This window comes from Scomber japonicus, chromosome 18 (assembly GCF_027409825.1).
Source record: "Scomber japonicus isolate fScoJap1 chromosome 18, fScoJap1.pri, whole genome shotgun sequence".
Lineage (NCBI taxonomy): Eukaryota > Metazoa > Chordata > Actinopteri > Scombriformes > Scombridae > Scomber > Scomber japonicus.
This window is the reverse complement of record NC_070595.1, coordinates 26,476,900-26,503,420: the sequence shown is the minus strand read 5'-3', so window position 1 is coordinate 26,503,420 and position 26,521 is coordinate 26,476,900. Positions and strand designations below refer to the sequence as shown.

Here is a 26,521-nt window from a genome sequence, read left to right as displayed (position 1 = left end):
AGGACGTGCTGCTATGATAGCTATCAGCTTTATCATCCACACTGAGGCGTTGACATCTCGAAAAAATCCACCTGACAAAGAGCCTCGGCAGTATGTGAAGTACATGGGAGAGGAACATACCTGCTAAGTGTTAATACATAATGCAGCAGCTCTCACTGACAGTCAAGTGTGTCACACGGATTGGCTGTAGTAATGCAGGCGGCTCTGTCACAAATGAGTTGAATGCTTCCAGGTTCCGGCGGGTGGACAGAGGGGATCCCACTGTGACCCAGATCCATTTTAAACGCCTCGCTCTGGGGAAGCTGATGGACAGACGCTGGCTACAGAGAAGAGAGCCCATGCTATGTCATTATACTGGCAGAGTGTGAAGTGCCATGTGGACCTGGTGGGACAGATCACCTCGTTTTGCCCTTGCGCATATGTATGTATGTGTGATGGAGGGGACGAGCGACATTGAGGGAAAGCAGAGAGAGAGAGAGACTTGATTTGATTCTGAGCTACTCAGAAATGAATGAATATAAAGCTCCAAGTTGATACTTTAATTAATATATTGGCTGATATTCATCTTTAATCACTTGGTATCTTATTGACACCACGTCTGCATTCTCTGCCATCTTCCCTTTAATTAAACACGCTGAAGCCTCTTAATGGTGCATTCCTATGTAGTAGGTATTTTAACCCATATATTACTATTTAGGGGGCACATTTGACCCATTTTCCCATTTGAAAAAAAGAGCCCACTCCTAATATGATCCACAGTTTACAAAAATGGAAATAAAATGCATCATTTTTTAATTTTTTGTGCAGCGGATTCACATTTTTCTTTCTGCAAATGTGGATATCAGCATTCAAACATGTTGTTGGATGTTCTACTGGACCATAAAATAGTGATTATGAATGTATTTTTTTCCCGCAAGATTAATCAAACAGAAGGATTAATGAAATATTTATTAATGACTGATGGTGAATTTATGAATATGAACTGGTGTAGAGACTAATTATGAGTCAGAACAGTATGTAAAGAGTTAAAAATGTACACTTTCCCAGGAGTACTCATCTCTTAATTGCATTTCTCTCAGCACATGAATCAATCTTCATTCTGTCTAAAAGTGAAGCATGCATGTCTGAAATCATCACATCCTGCAAAGACATGGCCATTTATTTATTTATTTTTTTTTGCACCAGAAACATCTTATTTAAATTTTCCCATCTCACAAGCTGCAGCTGTGAAAGAAACAGTCACTCTGTCTTCCTTATCTTATTCCTGCTGTAAGAGCGGTGTGTGACAGCACATTTTCAGAAGTGTACAACAGAAAGCATCGGTCCACATAAACACAGAGTCTCTCAGCCTTACCCAGTGTCACAAGCTTGACCGACGACGTCTCGGAGCAGGGATTGAAGGGGGAGGGGGGGACGGGGAGGGTTGGAAGGGGGTGTGAAGGGGGGCGAGCACGGCTTCTTGGAGTCTGTGAATTACTAACAAGGATAAGCACAGATTTATCTGATGTCTTCTTCGATATGTCAGAAGTAACATCACACAAAGCTGCCGTTATCCGTGCCGTGGAATATACGACTCGGTGAATTAAGAGGCCGAAAAACAGAGAGGAAACCGATGCATCCAAGTTAGCAACTGAAGCTGGGATGATGAAGAGGAGAAACCTGAACGAACCAAAGGAGAACCTTGAACACTTGCAATCACATATTATGTTCACAGTATTAATAAACTAGTGTATTCTTGGCCTGGGGCTCCTTAGGTCTAATTAAAGGAGATCTTTTACATACAACATACAGTACAGAGATATTTTCAATGATAATTAACTTTCAGCTTTGTAACAGCAGCTTTGAGAAAGACTCTTTCATGTTTCAACATGACAATGCTCCCATGTATAAAACCAGGTCAAAAAATAAATGCTTTTTCCCAGTTTGGTGAGAAAGAAACGTGAATGATCCAAGATTCAACCCCATCCAACACCTTTGGGATGAGCTGGAAATCCGCCTACGAGTCAGGCCGCAGTGGGAATTCAGATCAAAAATAGCATTGCATTAAAAAAAAAGCAAAAAAAAGCATGTTGCTTCAGATACCAGTGAGATGATGAAAGACAATCCAGGAATGACTGTTCCAGTAAGAGATCTGTGAGTTTTTGAAGGCTTATTAGATGCCAGAACAGTACACAGCAGTTTATAAAACAATGAGGAAGGTTTTTATCATTCTTGTCACTTTATTCTGAATCTCAACAATCAGCAGGTAAACTGTAGATTTACTGTGTTCATGCTACAAAGTTCAGTCAGACAACAAATTTGGTGACTATGTGCTTTGACCGTGTCACTCCCTACGAGGAAACTCAGCACAGCAGGGAGTGTGGAGTCACAATTATAACCTGCAGGAGTTATTGAGCTTTTGAAATGCTGCAGCAGAAGTGTGGCAGGAAGTGACAGTATAGCTTTCAGGTGGCAGCAGCAAATCCTACCAACTTAAATGTAGTTTTTTGTAGTTTTCTGATGCCCCAGTCACCAGTTCGACATCAATGATGACTTGACAACTCAGTGGTTTTTAAACTTCTGGTAAAAAAGCACCTTGGTTAGGTATAAGAAAACATCATGGTGGAATATAATGTTGGAGTTTGATGGTGGTTTAAATAAAACAATGATGATTCATGATTGGAGAGGTTTTGTTGCCCCATTCATCCACCTTGACTTCCTCAGTATGTGGACTTCTTTAACAACCTGATTTCCTCCTTCGCCCCTGTTCCTGTTATACTCACTATGGCCACTGGGGGGAATCTGTCACAAGAGTGTAAGGGCCCATTTATGCTTAACGTACGTACGAAAATGTATCCGTCCTTCTCAAACGATGTTACCGTCACTGCTCACATACTTCCATGCATCCTTTACGTTGGTATGGATGTTAACCAGTACATCCACCAGGGGGCAGCACAGAGTCAATACATCCACCAGGGGGCAGCACCGAGTCAAACGTTTATGAAACAACAAACAAAATCAAAAACAAACATGGCGACTGTGGAGGAGATATTGATAATGTTCCTCTTGCATAAAAGGCAAAAACGACATGTTTAAAGTTTCTAACCAACTTGCAAAATCTTTCCTCAAAAAGTTCCTCCATTGTTATTTCTTCTTCGTGTCTCACTAGAGCTACGTATCGAGTAGTGACAGCAACACTGCCTCCCCCCATGGTTTCCGGTGGTACTGCTCCGTTTGGTCAGTATCCGTAAGCTTTATGGAAACGTGCAGAAATACGGATGAAATGAACGCAGAGCACGGACAGAAGGCTCCGTCTGTATCCGTATTTAACGTTGAGTATAAATGGGCCTTAAACCGATATCGTTATGAGGAACTTGCAGAAACAGCTGATTCGGTCTCCAAAGTTCTTAAAAGTTAACATTATGGGAAGTCCCAGGTTTGGAGTTATGTATCTGCAGTGAAAAAGGGCTAACAGTGACAGACAGATACTAGATGTACAGTGTGTGGCTGATTCCTTTCATTCAAATAAGCCAAGTAATACATATAAAGGTCAGTTTGCTTTAACCCTCCTGTTGTCCTTGAGTCAAGGAAGGAAGGGAGGGAGGGAGGAAGACGGAAGCAAGGAAAGGAGGGAGGAAGGAGGGAAAGAAGAAGGAGGGAGGAAAGAAGAAAGGTGGAGGGAAGGAAAGAAAGAGAGAAGGAGGGAAGGAGGAAGGAAGGAAGGAAAGGAGGGAGGGATGAAAGAAAGAGAGAAGGTGGGAAGGAAGGAAGAAGGAAGGAAAGGAGAGAGGAAAGAAGGGAGGAAAGAAAGAGAGAAGGAGGGAAGGAAGGAAAGGAGGGAAGGAGGAAGGAAGGAAGGAAAGGAGGGAGGGATGAAAGAAAGAGAGAAGGTGGGAAGGAAGGAAGAAGGAAGGAAAGGAGAGAGGAAAGAAAGAAGGAAAGGAGGGAGGAAAGAAAGAAGGAAAGGAGGGAGGGAGGAAAGGAAGTTAGTTAGTTACAGAAATTGAGCTGATTTTTTTAGCTTCCATTTGCCTTTTTTTTTTTTTTTGGTATTTAAAGGCCATTTACAGAAAAGAGCTCTTGCTTGAAATAGTTGCATGATAAAGCTTTAATGCTTCAAGGCGGAAAAAGTAGAATTTAATAAGGCTCATAGCACAAACAGAAGGCAATATGTTGCAGAAGTAATTAAGCACGGACACATCGAGCATTTTAAGTCTGTTATCAAGTTTGGTGTAAAGAAAAGGCAGCCGAGTATTCCAAAAAATGAATTATCCATTATCCAAGTTATTTCCCATAATTACGCTCCATGTTTTCCCGTAATTACGTTGGTAGTTTGGCACAAAGCAACTGTTGATAAGCCGGCTGATGAGATGATTAAATGAAGGGGAAAACGCAGGCTTTGTACAGACGGCACAAACTGGAAAATTACAAGTGAGATCTTTTAATGACTTTGCAATTATGAGCCGAGTTCGGTCTGCTTGTGGTATTTAGTGGAGAGGAGTGTATGCAGAATGCTAAAATCTGAAACGTTTACATCACTCACTTCAAGTTTTTGGGGGAGAGCGGTTCAGGTGGGACGCGGCTAATTTCAGAAATTCAACCCTGAACAAATGACTGATGAATACTCAGTGTTTCGCTACCGATGTTTACTCCAACACCCTCAGAAAATTAAAGTTTCCAGTCCAGGTGCTCTTTATTTGTGTGTTTGTTACTTTTTCCACAATCTAAGGTGCAATTCTGTTCAGATATGTGTGTGTCTGTGTCCTCTGAGGCGTTCAGATAACTATCCCTACTCTCCAAAAAAGAACAGAGACAGGGGAGCAGACCAGCTCGGCATTACACATGACGACTTCCCACCAGGGGCCCCCGAGGCCGAGGATCTTTGTTTCTCTTCTATTGATTAGGGATTTTGTGTCACAGCTCCTGGGTGCATCGTGCACTCCTGACATGCTTTTTCCAGGCAACAGAAGGAAAAAGCCTGTTGTTTTTCACCCCCCCCCCCCTCAAGCTGACCTTGTGACTTCTAACGGGAAGTAAGGAATACCTGCAGACAAACTCTTGAGCTCTCCAGAGTCGGATAAATGAGGGTAAAGGAAAGAAAACAAAAAGTGGCTTTGACATACACTGTGTAAAAAAAAAAAAATCTCCATCTTATCATCAGGGACACAAGGTCATATCCCCCCTTTCTGTCTTTTTCTTTCTTTTGTGAATTTGTCAGGTTATAGCAACGTATGAGGAATGAGGAGTTGGTGTGTATTCATTTATTCATAAGTTCACTTTGAAAGGAAAGAAACAGGAAAAAACAAGGAATTAAAAACATTTAACCTTCCTGTCGTCCTCCAGGGTCAAATTGACCCTGTCTGTTTTTACTGTTCCTTCCTTCCTCCCTCCTTCTCTCTCTCTCTCTTTCCTTTCCTCCCTCCCTCCTACCTTCTTCCTTTCTTCCTCCCTTCCTCCCTCCCTTGACTCGAGGACAACAGGAGGGTTAATGACCTTCTTTTTGGTGCCTGGACAAAATTTGCATTTTTTGAAAATCTGTATTGAGGAACTAAAGTTAAAGAGCAAGATTTTAGATTTTAGAAATACTGAGGCTGTAACAAATCATTTCTTTGTATAATGGAGTCCTATGTACATTTTGTTAATGGGTGAAAAAAATCTATATGTCCTAAATAACCAGAATAAAGAATTGAAAATCTGTTTGTTGCACATGTACTGTTGTTGTGCCTTGTAAGGTGACCTTGAGTGCTTTAAAAGGCGCCTTTAAATAAAATGCATTAGACAGTTTTTAACCCTGGAAAAACTGTTATTTCTGAAGATTATTGGTCTTAAAATGTTTCAAAAAGTTTGAAAATATAATCCAAATTTCTTACACTGGCAGTGTTTTCACTAGTTTAAGGAAATAAGACTCAAACAGTCTTAAACTACAGTTGAAATTACTCGATGAGTGGAGCTCTTTGTTAGCCAGGTGGTTATGACGCAAGCTATATAATCACAATTCTATGCCATCTATTTTCAAATCAAGCCAAAAATACCCCAAAACACAATATATATATATATGTATTATAAATGACTTGATGAGGAGATTTTTAATCAGTGCAGGAACACTGGTGACATGGCTGGATGAGGAAACACTGTAAATCTGATGATATAAAAAACAACTAAATTTATCCTGAAGAACTGAAAATCAGTTTTTAACCCTGGAAAAACAGGTACAGTTTGAAAATATTATCAACATTTCTTACACTGGCAGTTTTTTTCACTAGTTTAAGGAAATAAGACTCAAACAGTCTTTAACTACAGTTGAAATTAGTCCAGGAGGGGACCTTTGTTGGACGTCATTCCCTTCTTACTCTCCCTGTTTCCTGTCAGCTGCCTACAAATTAAGCCAAAAATGCCCCAAAACACAATATATATATTTTATAAATGACTTGATGAGGAGATTTTTAGACTGGTGACACGCCTGGCTGAGAAAATACTGTAAATCTGATGATATACATTGTTATTGTTGAGCTAACAGGATTATAAGCTGCTGACTGACTCTGTGATAAATATGAATTCACAGCAGGAGATTTTTTTTTCTGTGCAGATGTGTTTTCTCTCTGTTTTTCCCTCCCCACACAACAGGCTAACATAACCTTCATGTTTCAGGAGGAAAACAAGACAAACCAAACAAAGCATCTCTCTGTTTGTGACTACTCAGAGAATCTTTTATCAGGAGGCTCGGAGTGGGTTTTTATTTTCCAGCCGTTTCCAGCAGAGGAGCTCGTCTTGGCTCAGTGCTGCACGTCTTTCAGAGTGGCTTTGTCTCCTTCACACTTCTGCCACTTTCACTAAATTAAAGCAACAAGCGCTGCCTTTCTTCCCTGCCTCATGAGGAATGTGTGATGATTAGAACAGATAATTACATCTATTTACATATAAATATGATTGATACTTGTCCTACAGTGTTGAGCTTCCTTAAGCCGCTGCAGGAGGCGTTTGCCACTGATCCGGTTATAATCTATCCATAATATTTGGATCCTCCATCTGAAGTTACCTAATTAAATGATCATTCCCATTAAGTAAACAATTGGGGATGATGATGCTAATTAACGATGGCTGAACACTGTGAGGCGGTACGTGTTGAGAGACGCTACTATTGCATTCGTCTAATGGTGTTTATTAGGAGACTTATGATTAATTCGGCTCCTTAAAGAGCCAGAATAAGATCTGTTCGCTCCCGGCGGCGGAGAGGGAGCGACAGCAGCATCACACACTGTCTGAGAGGCCGCGGGCTTAATTGATTAGGTGCTGTCATCCACAATATCGAGCGCCCTCATAAGAATCTCAAATGAACACTCCAGCGATAATGCCAGCACTCGTTAAAATGTGAGCGCAGTGGGACTTTTGGAAATGTCAAACGGTTTCAAAACAGGAGGACCTTTTTTTTTTAAATAGATGCCACAAATCTCATTTCCAACTGTTAGGAACAATAACTTGATTGGGTATTCATACATTTAAGATATAATCAAGTTTCTGTCCCCAAGTCTTCTCCCTGCCATGCTTTCGGTTTATTTTTTTTTAAACTCTTACTGGCCCTGCCTGAAGCCCCAGGGGTGAAGGTGTTAAGAACATTTGCTCACCCTGCGTAGCTTTGTGTCGAACATGCCCCGGAGCCAGGTTGCGCCTCAACAGTTACACAGTCAGACTGCTTATTAAAACTTTGGCTTCAATCCCAAAGAGCCTCTGGATTCTTTTGAAGTGGGAAACGTGCCTGCAGCATGCTGGTGGGCTGCAGGTGCAAAGTGTGACCCGGGGTCAAACTGAGACTCCGTTTCCTTTGACATACCGTAACAATCCTGACACACACACACACACACACACACACACACACACACTTACTTGCAGGAGAGTTCACTTATACTATATGTGTTTCAAGTGTCACAACCTTTAAAGTGCCACATGTCACAGTGAGTTTACTTTATACTTCTACAGTATATGAAACCTGTGTACGTGTGCTCTGAAGATTTATGTTAAGTAGGAGACATGAAGAAGATTTGGTGGATTTTCTTTGTTATATAATTTTAATAGTACAAATTATTATCTTGTCCCCTATTGGGAGCATCAGAAAATGGAAATTCAGCTTTGTGAAACATAATGAAGACCTGTGTCAGATTGAAATGCTGCTTTATTAAATGTGCTGGGAGGAGTTATCAGTGCCGTGTGCAGATCTTGTGTCTAATGTCTTGTTGAATTGGACGCCAACCAACTCTGGCTCCAAAAACAGGATGTGGTTTATATGCATATCTCATGTTTGGTTTCATAGCTGGTGGCGCTCATGAGCAGCACTGGGGAGTAATGAGTCACATGTAACAGCTTTATGTCAATTAGCTACAAAATATGATGATTTCAAACCTTTAAGATTTTGTTCAGGAGGGCTTTTTCCTATTTTTTAAATATTAACCTTTGTGTCTTCCTATTGGGTCAAAATGACCCCGTCTGTTTTGACTGTTCTTTCTTTCCTCCCTCCATCCCCTTTTCTTCCTTCCTTCTGTCCTTCCTTCCTTCCTCCCTCCCTTTCTCTCTCCCTCCTTCTCTCTTTCTTTCATCCCCCTTCTTTCTTTCCTCTGTCCTTCTTTCCTTCATTCCTCTTTTCCTTCCTCCCTCCCTCCCTCCCTCCTACCTTCCTTCCTTCCTTCCTTCCTTCCTTCCTCCCTCCCTCCCACCTTCCTTCCTTCCTCCCTTCCTTCCTTCCTTCTTCATCCCTCCTTTCCTTCCTTCTTCCTCCCTTCCTTCCTTGACTCGAGGACAACAGGAGGGTTAAAACATGTTACTAAATACATATATTGCTGTTTTTAATTCTTTGAAGCTAATATTTCGTTTTAGATTTTGTTAATAAATCATTATGTGGACTTATTTGGAGCATACATGAACTTAAATGGAGTCATAGTACCAATTAAGCTCCATGCCAGACTTACAAAATCTACATGAACTAATGAATACATTTTCAAATGAGAGATAAATGTTGCTTTATAAGAAATTATCTCCTTTATAAATCATGTCAGTATCCATGAAAAACACCTGAACTTAGATTTTGGTGCTTAATGGGAACACTTACCCTAACAGCTGAGAAATATTACATTTTAAATAAAGTAACTAGTAATCTATCTGATCTATAACTTATCACATTTCCAAAGTAACCTTCGTAACTCTGCTCATGAGCCACCAGATCCATCTCCTTGGATTGCAGCCCATTGTTTTGTCTGTTTGAGATCGTTAAGGAGCCTCTATTTTGAGCCGACGATGCATCCGTCTGACAAATTAGATTCTCTGTTGTCATCTTTGGTTTAGCAAATAGGAACAAAACATCCATTTTGCTGTCCATTGCCACTGCCGCTGCTGCTGCTGCTGCTGCAATACAAATGGAATTCAAATGCAGACAAAAAAAAAAAAGCAACATTAGGGTTGTTTATAAGTCCTTTGGGTAATTTCATCTCAAGTCCACAGCAACATAAGGAACGATGAAAGTCTCTCAGGACTCTTAATGCTGACCATTAAAGTAGTTTGGCGTTCAATAAACTCCATTCAAAGATAGACAGAGATCTTTCAATGCAGAGCCCGAACACTTAAATATTCAAGGTACTTTTTTCTTTTTTAATTAACCCCCCTGTTGTCCTTGAGTCAAGGAAGGGAAGGAGGAAGAAGGAAGAATGAGAGGGAGAGAGGAAGGAAGGAAAGGAGGGAGGGAGGGAGGGAGGGAGGAAGGAAGGTAATAAGGAAAGGATGGAGGGAGGGAGGAAGAAAGAAGGAAAGGAGGGAGGACGGAAGGGAGGACGGAAGGAAGGAAAGGAAAAAAAGACAGAGGAAAGAAGGAAGGGGAAAGGTAGGGGTGAGGAAAGAAAGAGAAGGAAGGAAGGAGGGAGGGAGGAAGGGAGTAAAGAAAGAGAGAAGGAAAGAGGGAGGAAGGAAGGAAGGAAGGAAGGAAGGAAGGAAGGAAAAAAAACGGACGGGGTCAATTTGACCCAGGAGGACGACAGGAAGGTTAAACTCATTATTATTCTATTGATCTTATGATTCAGCCTCAAGTGAAGACTAACTATGCAATGTGATTGTTGCATTTAGTTTTTTTGTCTTTATTTAATCTTTCTTTTTCACAACAACAATGTCTAAAACAACAGTGTGTCATATTGAGAAAGGTTTTATTTTATATCTAAGGCTGTTTTTTTTAGTTATCAGTGTACTTACAAATGCCAATGAGACTTTTAATGAGGTTTTATAATACTGTCTGTATTTGCTGGGGAGCGACTTGTTTACAGCTGTTATGTTTTCCCTCCAGTGATACTACTCATTATAATGCTATTACACAGAGAACCTACATGCCTTATTCTCTCCAACATCACAACTACCTTGTACTCCCCCCCCCCCCCCCCCCCAGCTTAAGGTAAACATATGTGAACTACTGTACGGTCTGTTTAGAAAAGAGAGTTAATTGACGTGTATCTCGGGGGGGGTCTCGTCGTTCTCTCTGTGTGTTGTCCACAGTTGTTGATTGTCTACCCGCCGTTCAAAGCACCCCCCCCGCCCTCGCCCCCCCATGGTCCTGACTGCAGGAGTGACTGCTAATTATACAACAGCAGGGAAGCATACTGTGAAAAAGGTAACTTACTTGTTGAAACTTGTAAAAATTGACTTTAAAAAAATGTCTTTTTTCATGCATAGAACAAGCTGTTTATCTTAGAAAAAAGAGAGTTTGGAGCACTGTGGTAGACTAATAGTTACAACCATAGACTGTATAAAAGAAATGGGCGTAACATCCGTGACGTCACCCATTGGTTTGTGGACTGCTGCTCGGAAGCCAATAGTTTCGAATCTAGGCAGCGCCATCTTGAAAATTTCAGGTGCATGCTGGGAAAAATAAAAACACGGATTCTACTTATATGGGCATGAGGTGCGGCCATAGGCGGAGCGGGGAGGTTGCTATGGTTACGAGGGCTGGATCTCGAGGACATTGGGCAATCAACCTGTCAATCAGGACATAGCCACGCCCTAATGCATACCCTGCTTTATCGTCACATATAAAATCAGGGAGGCCAAAATGTCCCAAATGAACATCATACTGCATTGAAGAAGGCTTTAAACTAGCGATTGAGACCATAAACACATTTTGAAAACGTTTACTGAGGTTAGAAATCAAGTGAGAAGTTGGTGAATTCTCCATTGACTTGTATAGAGATGGTCGCCCCCTGGTGGCCTTTTGATAGAATGCAGCTCTAAGTTACTTCCGCGTTGGCCTCATTTCAGAGGACCAGAGCTCCCCGCCTGGTTACAACACATGCCACATATACTTTAACTGCAAAATCCCTGGTTTTATATCTGTCCGAGGGTTTTTGTTGCATCTCAACTGTTAAATAAAGGCAAAAATACCCACAAACACATCTTTAAGAGAAAAAAAGGATAGTGACTTGATGCACATGTGGGTGTTGAAGATATTAAATAAAATGAATCCTGATGTGATGCAGTCCTGTTTTCTGTGACTTACAAAGAAAAATAAAATGAGATGGAAGGTAGATTATCACAACAGGTGTTTTGGAGGGGGACGTTCCTGCCTGATGACATCTCTAAGAAATTAAGAAAAATACTGTTCATCCAAAAACCTGAAAAGGTTTGAGAGCAGATGGGAAGCAGAAGAAAGAAAGAAAGAAAGACGAGATAAGGAGTGAGAAACCGGAGATGAAAGGGAAATCTAAAAAAAGAGAATGAATGTGTATGAAACAGGGAAGTGATTGTCGGAGCTTTTTTTTGAAGAGCAGTCTAGCTTGTACAAAAGGAGAGGTCAGTGAACAGATAAGGGTAGAGAATAGGTGGTCTGCCATATGCGCAGGTGAGGAAATCCAACACCTCCAAATAAAGAGAATGAGAGATCTGGGTGAGAGCGGCGGTGGATAGATGCAACTCTCTAAGGGATGGGAGACATTTCCTGACCTAAGCAACATCAAAGAGGTGAATGATGAGGTGCAAGGAAGATAGAAACCAAGGACCGGTCTTATATGATGAAGTCTTGGCTGTAGCATGGTCAAGGATATATTTTGGTCCACAGCTATGTCTTATTCTCTGTGTAAGATGCATTAAAACCACCTTAAGTTGATTTTTTACATGATGCATTTTTCAAATAATTGTGCTTGTAAAGAAATAAAATCCCCCAAAGATCACATGCTTGTTTGGAAATACTGCATATTCTAGTATAGTATACGCTTTATGTCCTCGAGTCAAGGAAGGAAAGGAGGAAGAAGGAAGAATGGGAGGGAGGGAGGGAGGGAGGGAGGGAGGGAAAAAGAAAGAAAGGAGGAAGGGAGGAAAGGAAAGAAGGAAGGGAGGAAGAAGGAAGGAAAGGAGATGGGAAGGAAGGAGAGAACGAAGGAAGGGAGGAAAGGAGATGGGAAGGAAGGAGAGAACGAAGGAAGGGAGGAAGAAGGAAGGAAAGGAGGTAGGAAGGAAGGAGAGAAGGAAGGAAGGGAGGAAAGGAAAGAAGGAAGGAAGGAAGGAAAGAAAGGAGGAAAGGAGGGTTTTGGTCCACAGCTATGTCTTATTCTCTGTGTAAGATGAGTTAAAACTACCGTAAGTTGATTTTTTTACATGATGCATTTTTCAAATAATTGTTCTTGTAAAGAAATAAAATGCATCTCACTGAAAAGGTAGAGCATTGCCCCCAAAGACCACATGCTTGTTTGGAAATACTGCATATTCTACTATAGTATAAGTTTCCTGATATGCAAAAACACAACAGGAGCTGGTGGGCACAGACTCACATTTCTTGTCATTTGGCAGATGGATTTTTTATTTTTTTTCCCTATAAAGCAACTTAAAAGCGAAACACCACAATGAAACTTAACGGGGGATTCAGATTGAAAAATGTGCGTTGGTGTGGTTTCCTGCTGTTTCAGGTACTGCTGAGACGATGAAATATGAAGCAGGAAATCCAGTCCAAGTAACAGATTTATGCATTTAAAGGTTTTTTTATCAGATGGAGAAACACAGCACACCACTTTGTAATACTCACAGATAGGATTTTACAAATTCTGGGTTTCAGAGTTATCATTTTATCTTTTGTTATTATGACTATTATAAGGTTAACAGCAGAAACACAGTGTTCATCTTACTAAGTAGCATCATGGTGTGATTGATGATGTAGTTGCATGTATATGATGCCAGATGATGGATTGGATTGCTCCCACTCGAATGTATTAGATGGTCTTCCCCCCCCCCCCCCCCCCCCACATATAGGGCTGAATTTGGTTTGAATGCAAAGACTTCTAATCATATTATAAATTATATTGTGTTTTATAGATATAACTTGTGCAGTATCTATCAAATGATCTTCAGTGATGTTTGTTTCCACCAGAGATTCGATAATGTTCCTTTTATGTTACTTGTAGGGCTTCCTTCCTTGCTTCTTTCCTTCCTCCCTCCCTCCTTTCCTTCCTTACATCCTTCTCTCCTTCTTTCCTCCCTTCTTTCCTCCTTCCTCCCTTCCTTTCCTTCCTTCTCTCCTTCCTTCCTCATTCCTTCCTCCTTTCCTTCCTTCTCCCCTCCCTCCTTTCCTTCCTTCTTTGCTCCCTCCTTTCCTTCCTTCCTTCTCTCCTTCCTTCCTCCTCCCTCCCTCCTTCTTCCTTCCTCCCTCCTTTCCTTCCCTTCCTTCCTCCCTCCTTTCCTTCCTTCTTCCTTCCTTTCTTCCTCCTTTCCTTCCATCCTTTCCTTCCTCCCTCGTTTCCTTCCTTCCTTCCTCCCTCCCTCCTTCCTTCTTCCTCACTCCCTTCCTCCCTTCCTTCCTTCCTTCCTTCTTCCTCCCTCCCTTCCTTCCTTGGCTCAAGGACAACAGGAGGGTTAACCCTTTCTCCACTTTGCAGCTTTCTCAAGAGCTTTCAAAACACATTACTGTCGTCACCAGTGCATTAGGTTCGCTCAGTTGTCATGGTGATAAATGTATTTAAAGCTCTTAAAGGAAAACTTTGGCATTTTTTCCACCTGGACCCTTTTTTCACCTTTTTTTTTGTATCTAAGTGACTAATGGGGACAACAGTTTTTGAAACTGGTCTAGTATTGAGCGAGAGCGCTTCAGCAGGCAGCTACGAAACAGGCTGCAATGTAATCAATAATACCTCGGCCTTGTAAATCCAATAAAACTGTCTGTTTTTGCCACTGATAGGCTTAGATTGGTATTATAAATGTCTGATAACATTATAGAAAGGAATAAAACATCTTTCCCTTATATTTTGTGTGATCTGGACTGTTTGTTATTGTGTTTAACCAAATCTCGCTCAAGAGGAAGTCTCGTCTTGGTCTGAAATCTTGCGAGAAATTAGCTTTTTTTTAATTATCAATTAATTTTTTCATGTTTGCAATGAATAATGTTTTGATTTGGGGTATAAAATATGAGAAAAAAAGTAAAAAAAATCCCAAAATATTCAACTTACAATCTTATAAAACAGCAAATCGTCTTGTAACTGCCATTTGTGCTTGATAATGAATCAAAATATTTGTCAATTAATTTCAGTACAACTACTTTTCAACAAAACAGTCCCCTTATTTACCTCAAAACTCAACTTTTTATTTGGTCGCTCTGACTTTGTGCACAATCGATAAAAGCACACAAATCCCACCGTGACGGCTTGTTTTGCTGAGGAGTAGTGAACGAATAACATTTACACCTCCTGCTGTATTGACATTTGTAATACCATTACTAACTCCTGCCTCTTTCAACAACACTCCCCTTTAAAAAAAAAAAAAAAGGCACTTTCCTTCTTGAATCAAAATACCTGAAGTGTGGAATCAACGGTAAATACTCAGAATTGATGTAAAAAAACACCCGGTAGCCTCTGTTCCTGCTGCACAATCATACAAAAGCCTTCACACACACACACACACACACGTATACACACACACACACACACACACACACACACACACACAAAGACCCTAAATCAGCTATGTATGATTTGTATTTCGAGAATGTACACCAGAAGACCTCGGGCCATTCATTTACAGATGGAGATGAAGAGGGGAAATCAAACAACAATTTGTGAGATTGATTTTTGGAAGCACTGTTGTGCCTTCAAGTGTCTCACATGGTGGAGTAAATGAAGTTCCTGCTACCTCTTTTCTTCCATCTGAAGACTCCTGCTGTCAGTGAGCTTCCACCCGTCACATTTTGATCTTTTCTTTCATGTCCCCCCTACTTCTTTCTCCCCCTCTAACCAAACATATCTCGCTTTTTAATTAGACCAAAGAAGAGGCTGCTTCACTTCCCCTTTCCATGTGCATGTTCATTTTTTTTAATATATATATTTTTTTTACATGAACCTAAAATATATTATTCAATCTGAAAGGAGAGGCAAGATTTCTCTGCAAGGTGTTTACTGCAAATATGGACCCGTGGCTAATACACTGTACAATCACACAGACAGTGCTTTATATTAAAAAAACAGGAAATTGCACTTCGAGGACCTGATAGATGAAAACTAAATAAAAAGTGAGCCTAGGCAAAAGTGAGAGATGAATCAGCTTGAAGGAATTAGAGTTCAAGGGAGTTAAGAAAAACACACCTCGGTGGGGGAACGGGAACAAACAACATCTAGACACTTCTCACAAGACAGAGTGATGCTCTAACAAGCCCTCAGAGTGGCTCGTTTTTCCACCTCTCGCTGTTTCTGTTCATTTTGGGTGCCAGACGCATCAGTCTGTGGGTTCGCAGGGGTTATGACATCCTAGTGGGCTTTGCATGACTGGAATTCATTGAGTCTTCTGTCTGTGTTGGTTGTTGCTCCTCATAAAGAAACACATAACGTCAAAACAGGATGACGGAGAGTAGCTGAAGATGGGCGAGCCAAAGAGCTACAGATGTGCTGCAGCACAGAACTAAATATATATAGACCATAAATCAGTGTATCTGCATGGAGCTGACGGGATTAATGGTTAACACTAATGAACTGCTGCTGACTGATGGCCAAAAGTATGCAGAGGCCTCCTACTTCCTGTTTGGGAAATCTCAACAACTACAATCTGAAATATTATGACTTTTCCTCAAATTACCTGCAAAAATATTTCAATTTTTTTCACTTTTTGCAGCTGATGTACATTTTCCTGTACGTAATGTTGCAGGTTTGACTCATATTTATTCACAAACTCAAAAATAGCCATTCAAAAACATTCATTAAAATAATTATGGCTGTTATATTCTCCTGTTTTAGGAAATATAGCAACCCAATACTCGTTAGGTGAGGTTCAGGAATTCAGCATAGAGACTAATTATAAAAGGAGATACTGTAAAGGGTCAGAATATGGGTTAATGTTACAGCATACAGGGGTATTTTAATTTTAATTGTGTCATTCCAATTTGGGATGAACTGGAACCTCGCTAAAGCTCTTGTGGCTCAATGGGAGCAAAAGCCTGCAGCCAGGTTCTAAAAATCTGATGGGAAGCCTGAAAACAGAAGAGTGGAGGCTGTAGCAGGTTAATAGTCATATTTTTTAAGGATGAGATGTCAAACAATCATATAAGGGTGTACAATATTTAGGTGTTCACATATGTCTGGCCATGTTGTATATCTTCACTACCTGTATGCACTTAAAGAGTAACTTAACACCCCTTAAAAATTGCTGACCAAAATCACATTTCAGAGGTTAAATCTTAAGGCCTGCTAAATTACTCCATGATGTTCCCTAAGCCCTATGTTCCTACTGTCCTATGTTCCCACTGTCCTATGTTCCCTCAGCCCTATGTTCCCTCAGCATGATGTTCCCTCATCCCTATGTTCCTACTACCCTATGTTCCCACTGTCCTATGTTCCCTCAGCACTATGTTCCCACAGCCCTATGTTCCCACAGCCCTATGTTCCCACAGCCCTATGTTCCCACAGCCCTATGTTCCCTCAGCTCTATGTTCCCACAGCCCTATGTTCCCTCAGCCTATGTTCCCTCATCCCTATGTTCCTACTACATTATGTTCCCCAATCCCTATGTTCCCCCAGCCGTATGTTCCCTCAGCCCTATGTTCCCTCATCGCTATGTTTCCTCAGTCGTATGTTCCCACAGCCCTATGTTCCCTCAGCTCTATGTTCCCACAGCCCTATGTTCCCTCATCCCCATGTTCCCCCAGCCCTATGTTCCCCCAGCCCTATGTTCCCCCAGCCCTATGTTCCCTCAGCCCTATGTTCCCTCAGCCCTATGTTCCCTCAGTCCTATGTTCCCTCAGCCCTATGTTCCCTCAGCCCTATGTTCCCTCAGTCCTATGTTCCCCCAGCCCTATGTTCCCTCAGTCCTATGTTCCCCCAGCCCTATGTTCCCACAGCCCTATGTTCCCACAGCCCTATGTTCCCTCAGTCCTATGTTCCCTCAGCCCCATGTTCCCTCAGCCCCATGTTCCCTATGCCCTATGTTCCCTCAGCCTAATAATAAATTACAGAATTTCACCTGTCTTTCAAGCATTTTCATAGATGAAAAACAAAAACACGTTATGTGCATTAGGGACTGGACATACATGTGCTGAGGGAACATCGGGCCTAATTATTAGAAATGGGGGAACATAGGGCTGAGGGAACACAGGGCCTAATTATTAGAAATGGGGGAACATATGGCTTTGGGAACACAGGGCCTATTTATTAGAAATGGGGGAACATAAGGCTTTGGGAACATAGGGCCTCATTTTGATGACAGTTACCAGGTTACAACAATGAATGTCTGATATCCTCTGTAATCTATTTTGCTTGATTATTTATCACTTCTTCGATTGACACGCCGGTTACATCCCTTTTCTACAATAAACAATGTGTTACTCTACTACATTTATAAATCATTTGCATGTTTGCCAACTGAAATCGACAGAGGTAGTAGATTAACTTTAAATGATCTAGATGACAAATCAGCAGGATCAAAGCCCTTCAAACAATAGAAGAGGGAGGAGATTTAAAATTTAATCACAAAAGGTCTCCACTAACGTCTCAGAAATGCTGATCAGGACTATGTGAAATAATGAGCCTCCATTATGAAGAGGCGGGCACCTCCTTTACTGCTGACACGGTTCGAAACCTATTATCACCTCGGTAGATTAAAACAGTCAAGCACAAACATTCGCAGTTATTTGATGAATGAAACCAGAGCGGAGATCACAGTCTGAAAAGAAGCGAGTCTGAGTCATTACATCACAGAGAGAGAAGCACAAATAACACAGTGCAGCAGGAAAGATGATTTCAAATAATGTCATGCTAAATTTCCCCAAAAGTCGGGCAAAGCCATTAAAATAACTTCAGTGCTGCATGAGTGGAGAATTACTGAAATTGCACTCATCTGAAGCACATCAAAAGATAAAAAAAATGGTGCTAAGTGAAAAAAGTTAACTGTGAGAGACTGCTTGGTCACATCACTAAATCAATGTTTCACTCTTTTCCTTCTCAAAATACTGAAAGTATCACCGTTTCCACAGTGCACGGTATGAAATACTTCAAATCTGCACACATCAGGAGTCAGCTACGATGCCTGAAGCTGCACATTCACCATTTCCTACACAAGCTTTTTACTTGAGAAGAATTTGGGGCTCTCTGTTAGCCAAAGGGTCAAGTCGCGGTCACAAATCGTTATCCACCTGGTTCACGTTCAGTCCATAACTTGTACATAAAGATGGACGTAGCGAGGTGTTGGTTTGTAATGGAGCTAGAGTTGCATCTTATGGTCGGCACCATCTACCATCTTTTCCATCTGGAGCCAGGAAACATTCCCATCTATCTCTCGGATTGATGCTAATGCTTGTTTACTGGAAACGCAGAGCTGTGCACGCCAGGGCTAACGTTAGCCACTTTAGCTAAATTGTGCTAACAGGGCAGATATCGTAATACCGTAACATTGAATTTAGTGAAATATTGTAACAATAGTCCAACTCTATGGAGCCAGGGAGAGAGCTAACTGTCAATCAACACTCATATGAGAGACATCAAAGCTACTATAAGTCTTCAAATCTGAATTAAGGGAGCAATCATTTCCAAAAATGACCACCAGCACAGTTCCTAGAGGGTCTGAATTTAAAGATTGAAACCATAATGACTCATTGAAAAAAATAAATGACTTTGTATTCCTAGAATATGTGTCATGGGTTGTGGAGAGGGTGGACCCAAAAGGCAGACAGTCTCGGGAAATGGGCACTTTACTGGCCAAATCAGAAATGAACAACTCAACAGAAAAACACACAAGCCGAATGAACACTGACAAAATTACACAGGGCAAAACACAGAGACTCACACAAAGACTGACCTGAAACCCAAAGCCTATATAGACATGATGGGATGATGACTGAACAGGAGACAGGTGAGTGAGACAACACAGGTGAAACACATGAAGCAATCAACTAAGGCAGGGGGATACACAGGAAGTAAAACAAACAAAATACACAAAGGGAAGAATAATTTCAAAATAAAACATGAGCTACAACAGGAAGTGACAATATGTCTTACTTTATTTTTAGGTGGCAGATAAGCAATGCAACACGAATTCAGAGCATCTAGCTGGAGGTAATTTTTCAACTTCTATCTCCAGTTAGGCTTTTAGTTCAAACAAATGATTCAATAATAAAATCAAAATCAGGATACAACCAGTATAAATGCCTGTATGACTGTGTTTACATTAACATACTGTATCTATGTGATGTGCTACAGTCAAAACAGACTGTTATTCACTTTCTTGCAGTTTGCACATCTTGCAATTTATATTATGGTGTTGAAATATGCACAGTAAACAGTTATTTAAATTGCTTTTTATTCTTTTTATATATATTCTCCTTTTGGCTGTTTTCTTCTGTTTTTTTCTTATTCCATTATTTCTCTGTATTTAAATTCTTTTCATTTTATCTTTTATTTGCAAGCACCTTTTGAGAAGTCATTTTCAAGATGAATGCTACAAATGAAATGGATTCTCCTCCTGGTGTTTAATGGTTACAGGTACATCTTCTTACACTTTGTTATTTTGGAAACACAATCAAAGTGTTAAGAGGAGAGTGACTTCAGAAGTGTCACGGTACAAATTAGATACACGTGATAAATGAATGAATTATTAATGAATAGACTCTGTGTGTGCTATAAGTAGTGACGGTTGATGGTTGGTAGAGCATTACAATGGCTGCTGTGGTGATATTGGAGGACATGGCCTTGGCTCTGTGTCCATTGTGTATGCAAGTCTTTGAAAACCTGACAGAAGGACCCTCTATCACCTGTATGCATGTTTCTATCTGAGCTCGAGGTTACTGTTTGTTCATTGCAAAATATTCAGGATGTGTTTTTACGTCCAGCTTCTATAGGTTCAGTCAAAAAGCATGGATCAAGAATTATTGAATTTTTATCGTTAAGTGTCTTCAGCTGAGAAATTATAGCAGAGGTTATTTCATCAGACACTGAAAACAGCCTATTAAACTATATTACATATATAACAGTAGCATAAGCAGCTGAGAAATGTTGATATCTTTAAATTAAAGACCTCTTAAGCATTGATGGCTTTTGATTGGATTATTTCATTACTGCTATTTATTTCATTTTATTGTATTCATGTTGTAAAATGTTGTCATCTCTTATCTGTTTTATCTCATTTTTATTTGATTTTACAGCCATTATTTAATTACATTTCTATCATTTCAAAGTTTAATAGATAGATTTTCCTGAAAAGCATCTTTGTGGGAATGTGCAATATGTGTACTTATTATATTTATGTATTTATTGAGACAACAGGTAGCATTGTATTATTTATTGTTGTGCAAATGTGCAACTTTACTTTTACTTTCTTTGTTCTTTTTAACTATGGAGGCAGCTTTTCTCAGCACTTTAGAGTCCAAGAAAAACTTCCCTTCGGAGACAATAAAGTATCTATCTATCTATCTATCTATCTATCTATCTATCTATCTACCTACCTATCTACCTACCTACCTACCTACCTACCTACCTACCTATGATCATACTACTAATAATGCATGTGTATCAGGAGTAAAGGTGGAAGTAGCACGAGGTGGAGACAGACAAAGCATCTGACTCTGTTTGCATCTCATCTGCTACTAACATTCAACACTAATGTCTTTTTAACGACGTGACTTCTCAATCCTAATCAAGTTGCTTTTTTTTTCTTTTTTACACCAATCTTTTCCAAACATTGGATTATCAAAAAAATGTAATTTGTAGGTTTTCAAAAGCACTGACACACCTGTCATCCTGCTCATAGTGTTGACACTTCAGTAAGTGCTCATGTGGGTGATTTAAATTAGCTATTTGTCATTTTAAGGACTTCTCGGATCAGAGTCTCATAACAAGCAAACAACTCAACATCTAACAACTTTATTCACTCTAACAAGACGATGGTTGACAATTAGACTCTGGGTCTTGGTCTTCTTCTTGTGCTCTGACACTAGAGGATGCTTTAGAAGGAAAAAAAAAAAAAGGCTGAACTTGAGAAGAAGACGAGGGCAAATGAACCCGTGTGGGAAGTCTTAAAATACCCCTTTAACTAGGGCAGCACACGAGGCTCAGAGTGTAGCACGCTGCACGGGTGAAACCTTTCCACGTACGCGGAGTTACAAAACGAGACACCGCGGGATTCGCCTAACTGGAAATGTCATCACCTCACTTGCTGCACGGCGACCCAGATGACTGAGCAGGTACCTGAGCAGAGCAGAGCAAAGCAGAGCAGAGCAGAGCAGAGCCAGGGATTAGCTCCGGAGCTTCTACTTTGCATTTTAGCACTGCCAGCAAAGAGCTCCCACAAACCTGGCTGTTTTTTAAAACAACCAAAACGACGGAGCGGTGGTATAGTTAAAGATTCACAGCCTCTATATTCACAGCCATCCGTTTCACTGATGAGGTCTGTAGTGAAGGATTAGGGGGGAGTCTTGCATATTGTTAAAAGTAAATTGGTGCCTTTCAATTCTTGCAGCATAACCCAGTCTATCCAGCGCATATAATGAAATCCAGTAATGAACTGGCTTTATGCAGGCGAGCACAATATATGCTGTAAAGTGTTGCACTGTGCAGGCCGTATTTGTAACCATTACAGTCAATATTTGGTGACTTGTCACAAGATGAATGTGGCCCTGGGGAACAATGAAAGAAGCCTGGTCTAACCTAATGTGACTCATGATAGTCTTTGTGGCTCCTGTAGGCCCAGGTAATGGTCTCCATTATACAAAGCAACACCAGCTATTCTCTATCACTTCACCTTGCTGCACTATTGTATATATATCATAGTATGAAAAAAAAATCATTATTACTTTGTGAGGAATAAAAATGTGACGATAGAGGCAATAAAGTAACATAAAAAAGTTCAAACAGTGCTCCAACTAATGCTAAAATGGAACAGATAAGTTTTCTTTCTGAGTAGAGGCAGGACTGACCCATATTACGAATCACCTCCTTTTTCTGTTTGCGCCGGTCGTCTCTGGTGACTGAGCTTAAGATGGAATCAATTCAACTAATTGGAGACTCGGATGGAAATGTAATTGTTCTCAACCGGCGACTGAATCGATGCCAAAAACTGCAGCCTTGTTCAAACAAATTATAGTTTTATGTATATCCGTCTGCAATTAACTTTTTAAACTCTGGATTTCCTCCAAAAATATGTCTCATCTTAATTTCTTTCAAATTTAGGGACATTTAGGGTTTGATTGACTCATCCTTGAATAAATTACACACAACAAACAGTGAAGTGTTAAAGCATCCATACTCTTGATATGATACATAACATGTTTTTCTATGTTGTCAGATAGTTTCATATAGTCGGCCCATGTGATCTCCATTTGGATAATAATCATACATCTTAAGAATAGATTTAAAATAAGATAGAGATTTAGTGTATCTGAGTTCAGTCTGGAGTGCTAATCTCAAAACCCTGACCAGCCTTAGTTAATGAGAATTAACGGAAATAAACTGGACATTTACTAAATTGTAGGGAACAGGGAACTTAAATGTAGTTAGAAAGCATAATCTTGGTTAAAACAACCAGATTTAATGCAAATCCAGTTGAATATCTCCCCTATTCCTCTATCACATGCACATAGCACATTATACTTACTGCAGGGCCAAACCTCCTACAGTAGATGCACTGTGCATTCCTCCATCACATGCATACATGGTTTCTGGAAAGAAATATTTATTTTACTCAACATTCAAGCTTTTGTTGTTCAGTGAAATAATAGTTTAAAGTCCTAATCAAAAGTTCAAATAAGTCAAAATGTCATAATAAATTACCCAAAATTTGCAGTTAATTCCCATTAATTCTCATAAATTCCCTTATATACCCTTGTAACAGGTACCTTGGCTCTATTTAAACTTTTTTTTTAAAACCTACCTACCAGCATCTGTAAAGCTTGCTAATCAACATGTTATATATCATTTAATATCTCCCCTATTCCTCAATCTCATGCACACATGATTTCTAGAAAGGAATATTTATTTTACTCAGCATTCAAGTTTTTGTTGTTTAGTCAAAATATCATAATAAATTACCCCAATTTTCCAGTTAATTCCCATTAATTCTCATAAATTCCCTTATATACCTCGGCTCTATTCAAACTTTTTTTTTAAACCCACCTACCAGCATCTGTAAAGCTCACTAATCAACATGTTATATATCATTTAACAGTCTCCAGTTGGCCCAACAGTGGCTGAATGTCAGAAGGAGAATGACAGAAGGACCAAATCCAAGTGAACGCTGGTTAACATTGTATATGGTTGCCAGATTTGGGAAGGTTGGGTGGGTGTTGGCTTGGGCTGAGTATCAGAGCCAGTTAGCAGCACTCAGCTCGGGACCAGTGTCAGTAACCAGATCTGGACCAGTGTACTCAGGGAGACTCTGGTGCATCATTCATCAGGAGTTTTGGCAACCAGGTGTGCCAAATTCAAGCTTGCATTGGATTTTAAGAGTCAAGATCGTTTAATGCCCCTTTAACCCAGAGGTAATGAGAATATTTTTTCACACCCTAAATCCTTTCAGCCGGCCAGCAGACTGTCCTCTAGAGAATAACAGCTTGCTCAGCAGTTCACGCTGAGCTTTGATGTTTTTTTTTTCTCTGACCAGGTAAATCCAGCCGCAAACAAACTAAAACTCTCTTGACTGTAAAGCATTTATCCATCCTCACCTCTCCTCCTCTCCTCCTCTCTTTCTCTCTCTCTTCTTCATAAGAATCCGACAGCTACTCCTGACAGAGAGCTCGTCAGCGGACTGAGGGAGAACGCCGCAGGGCTGCGCAGCGTCTCCAGCCGCGGCCCATCATTAACATGCACACAGCGTACAAGGCTTATGTCCATATCACACCATGTGCATATGCATCATATCTAACCTCCCTCTAGTCTTTTACACACTACACGCAAATCCATCTACAGAAAAAAAGAAAAAAAGGAAAGGTATGTTGCCATGGTTACCACATAAAGACCAGCATGCCAACCCTTTCTCATGAAGTGTAAGTGCTGCATTTGATTTTTTTTTTTTTTTTTTGCTCATACCTATCTGTATTTGTGGTGTCTGACCTGTGGCTTGAGCCCTCGGACACTTCACTGGTGCATGCTATGATGTTTCACCATCATCGTGTCAAATCTGCGAGGGTGCTGCTGAGCAATGAGGGGATAAAAAAAAAACGCTCCGAGGCAGGATTTCAGACCTCCAAATTCTTCTCCAGTGATAAACTGAAATTCCTGAGCCTACAACTCCATTTTTAAAGTATTTTTGTGAATGGTTCTTAATGGTTTTAATATGTGGAGGTCTGCTGCTTTACCCTCAACAAATCTGGTCAAAATGCTCAGAGAGATTTCCCCTTTACATGATCTATGAATCAATACCAGCATTATAGTCATATTAAATCATCAACTGAGGAATTTTATATTGGAGACAGACAAAAAACAAGCTTTTCCTGTTTAGATTACAATACATGAATCCACAATATTAAGCCTAAAGTTTTAATACTCTGTACTGTGTGTACATTATACCTCACTACATCATTGATAATAATAATTAATAATATTCTTTACATTGTTATTTTATAGCCTATTGCTGCAGGACTATGGGTTTCTAAGCAAGGTCTGGTGAAGTCTGCTGCACCCCAAGCAGACTCTCGTTTGAAGTCTGCTCGCGTGCCCTTGTGGACTTGATGGATTGTGGATTTGGACAGCTCTCAGCACTCGCACACTTCCTGGGAACACGCCCGCAAAGTCTGTGATTCTGCAAGTGTGGTGAAGTCCTGACAGCCTTCGTCTAAGTGGCACAGGTGTTACCCTGTTGTCTAATTATTCTCTCTCCCTTTGTTATGCAGTAGGGTGTCTGACCAGAGAGACAGACAGCGAGGGCGGGGGTAGGGGTAGGGGGGGGGAGGACGCCGGCTCTCTGTTATACATTAATTGTATATTGATTCTGTGTTGTTTGAGAAAACTGGACTGTGTATCCTCCGGAAACACCGGGCAAGTGAGCAGGAGCGTTAAGAGTGGGAAATGTGTTTATGTTGTAAAAGCGTGTGTGTGGTCAATAAAAAAAGATGACCTAAAGTGGACAGAATGCTTGTGGCTGTGTTTGTGCCTGGTCGAACCCCCCCCCCCCCCCCCCCCCCCCCGAGGTAACACTGATACCTGTTAGATTGGCGCCCGTGTTGGGGGACTCCTTGTCTGACTCCCTGGCAGCTGAGATCCACTCTCATTCTGTGTTTCGTGCCAAGACTGTAAAACAATAATGGATGTAGCCACTCTGATTGATTTGTGGCTCCCCATTTTGAAGCCTCGACTTTGCATTTTGACTGATGCCATCTTGGGTTTTTGTAGCCATAAGTGACCATATTTGGACAAAAGGGTAGAACTGATCATCATGCTAGCTGCTAGCTGGGTTAGCACTGTGCATTTGCAGTCTATGGTTAGGTTGCTAGCGAAGAACAGGCTTAAAATCATTAAAACAAAATGTACCAAAACTGAACATCTGACTTCTTATAGGATCTTTCAGTACAACGAAAGACAGAACAATATATCTGTCCATTTTTAAAGCCATCATAATGCAACTAAATACAACTAAAATACATCATTTTCATTACCTAATCAATGCTGTCACTGTGGTCGTGACTTGTCAATCAGAAGGTAGTCACACCCTAAATCATATCCTGTTTTATTGTCTATTTTACTCCAACCATAATTTACAAAATGATCATTATGCTGTATTGAACTAGAGGCCATAAACTTATTAGGAAAGTGTTTACTGAGGTAATAAATCAAGTGAGAAGTAGAATCATTTTCTCATAGACGTTCTCATAGCCAATGCAGAAGTCAGACATGATTGCTTTCCACAAACAGAAGGACTCCAAGTCTACATCGACAAAATCATCGTGGCCATCATGGAGTCCAACCACTTCATCCTTAAGGTTAAATAGACACAGCTTTGACTAAAGAACGACTCCACATTGTATTAAAATATCGGAGACTTGGCTAAATGAAAACGCAAACCTCATACAACACCATGTTGAGACCTTATTGGTTACTCAAGCACAAAAGTGGTTCAGAAAGACCTGAAGCTCATAATA

The 26,521-nt window shown here is 40.5% G+C and overlaps 1 protein-coding gene across 5 annotated transcripts in view; it reads right to left on the bottom strand.

Annotated features, from left to right (window-relative positions):
* Positions 1-26,521, bottom strand: part of LOC128378693 (protein shisa-6) — a 101,475-nt gene that overhangs the window by 26,474 nt on the left and 48,480 nt on the right. Inside the window, exons 4-5 of one of the 5 annotated variants that reach the window (XM_053338266.1) lie at positions 15,799-15,823; positions 7,086-7,114 (exon numbers count right to left, since the gene is read on the bottom strand). The exons of the other annotated variants lie outside the window; for them this stretch is intronic. Coding sequence (XP_053194241.1) covers positions 7,086-7,114; positions 15,799-15,823 — 54 coding nt within the window. The remainder of the gene's footprint in view (positions 1-7,085; positions 7,115-15,798; positions 15,824-26,521) is intronic. 5 annotated transcript variants of the gene reach the window in all.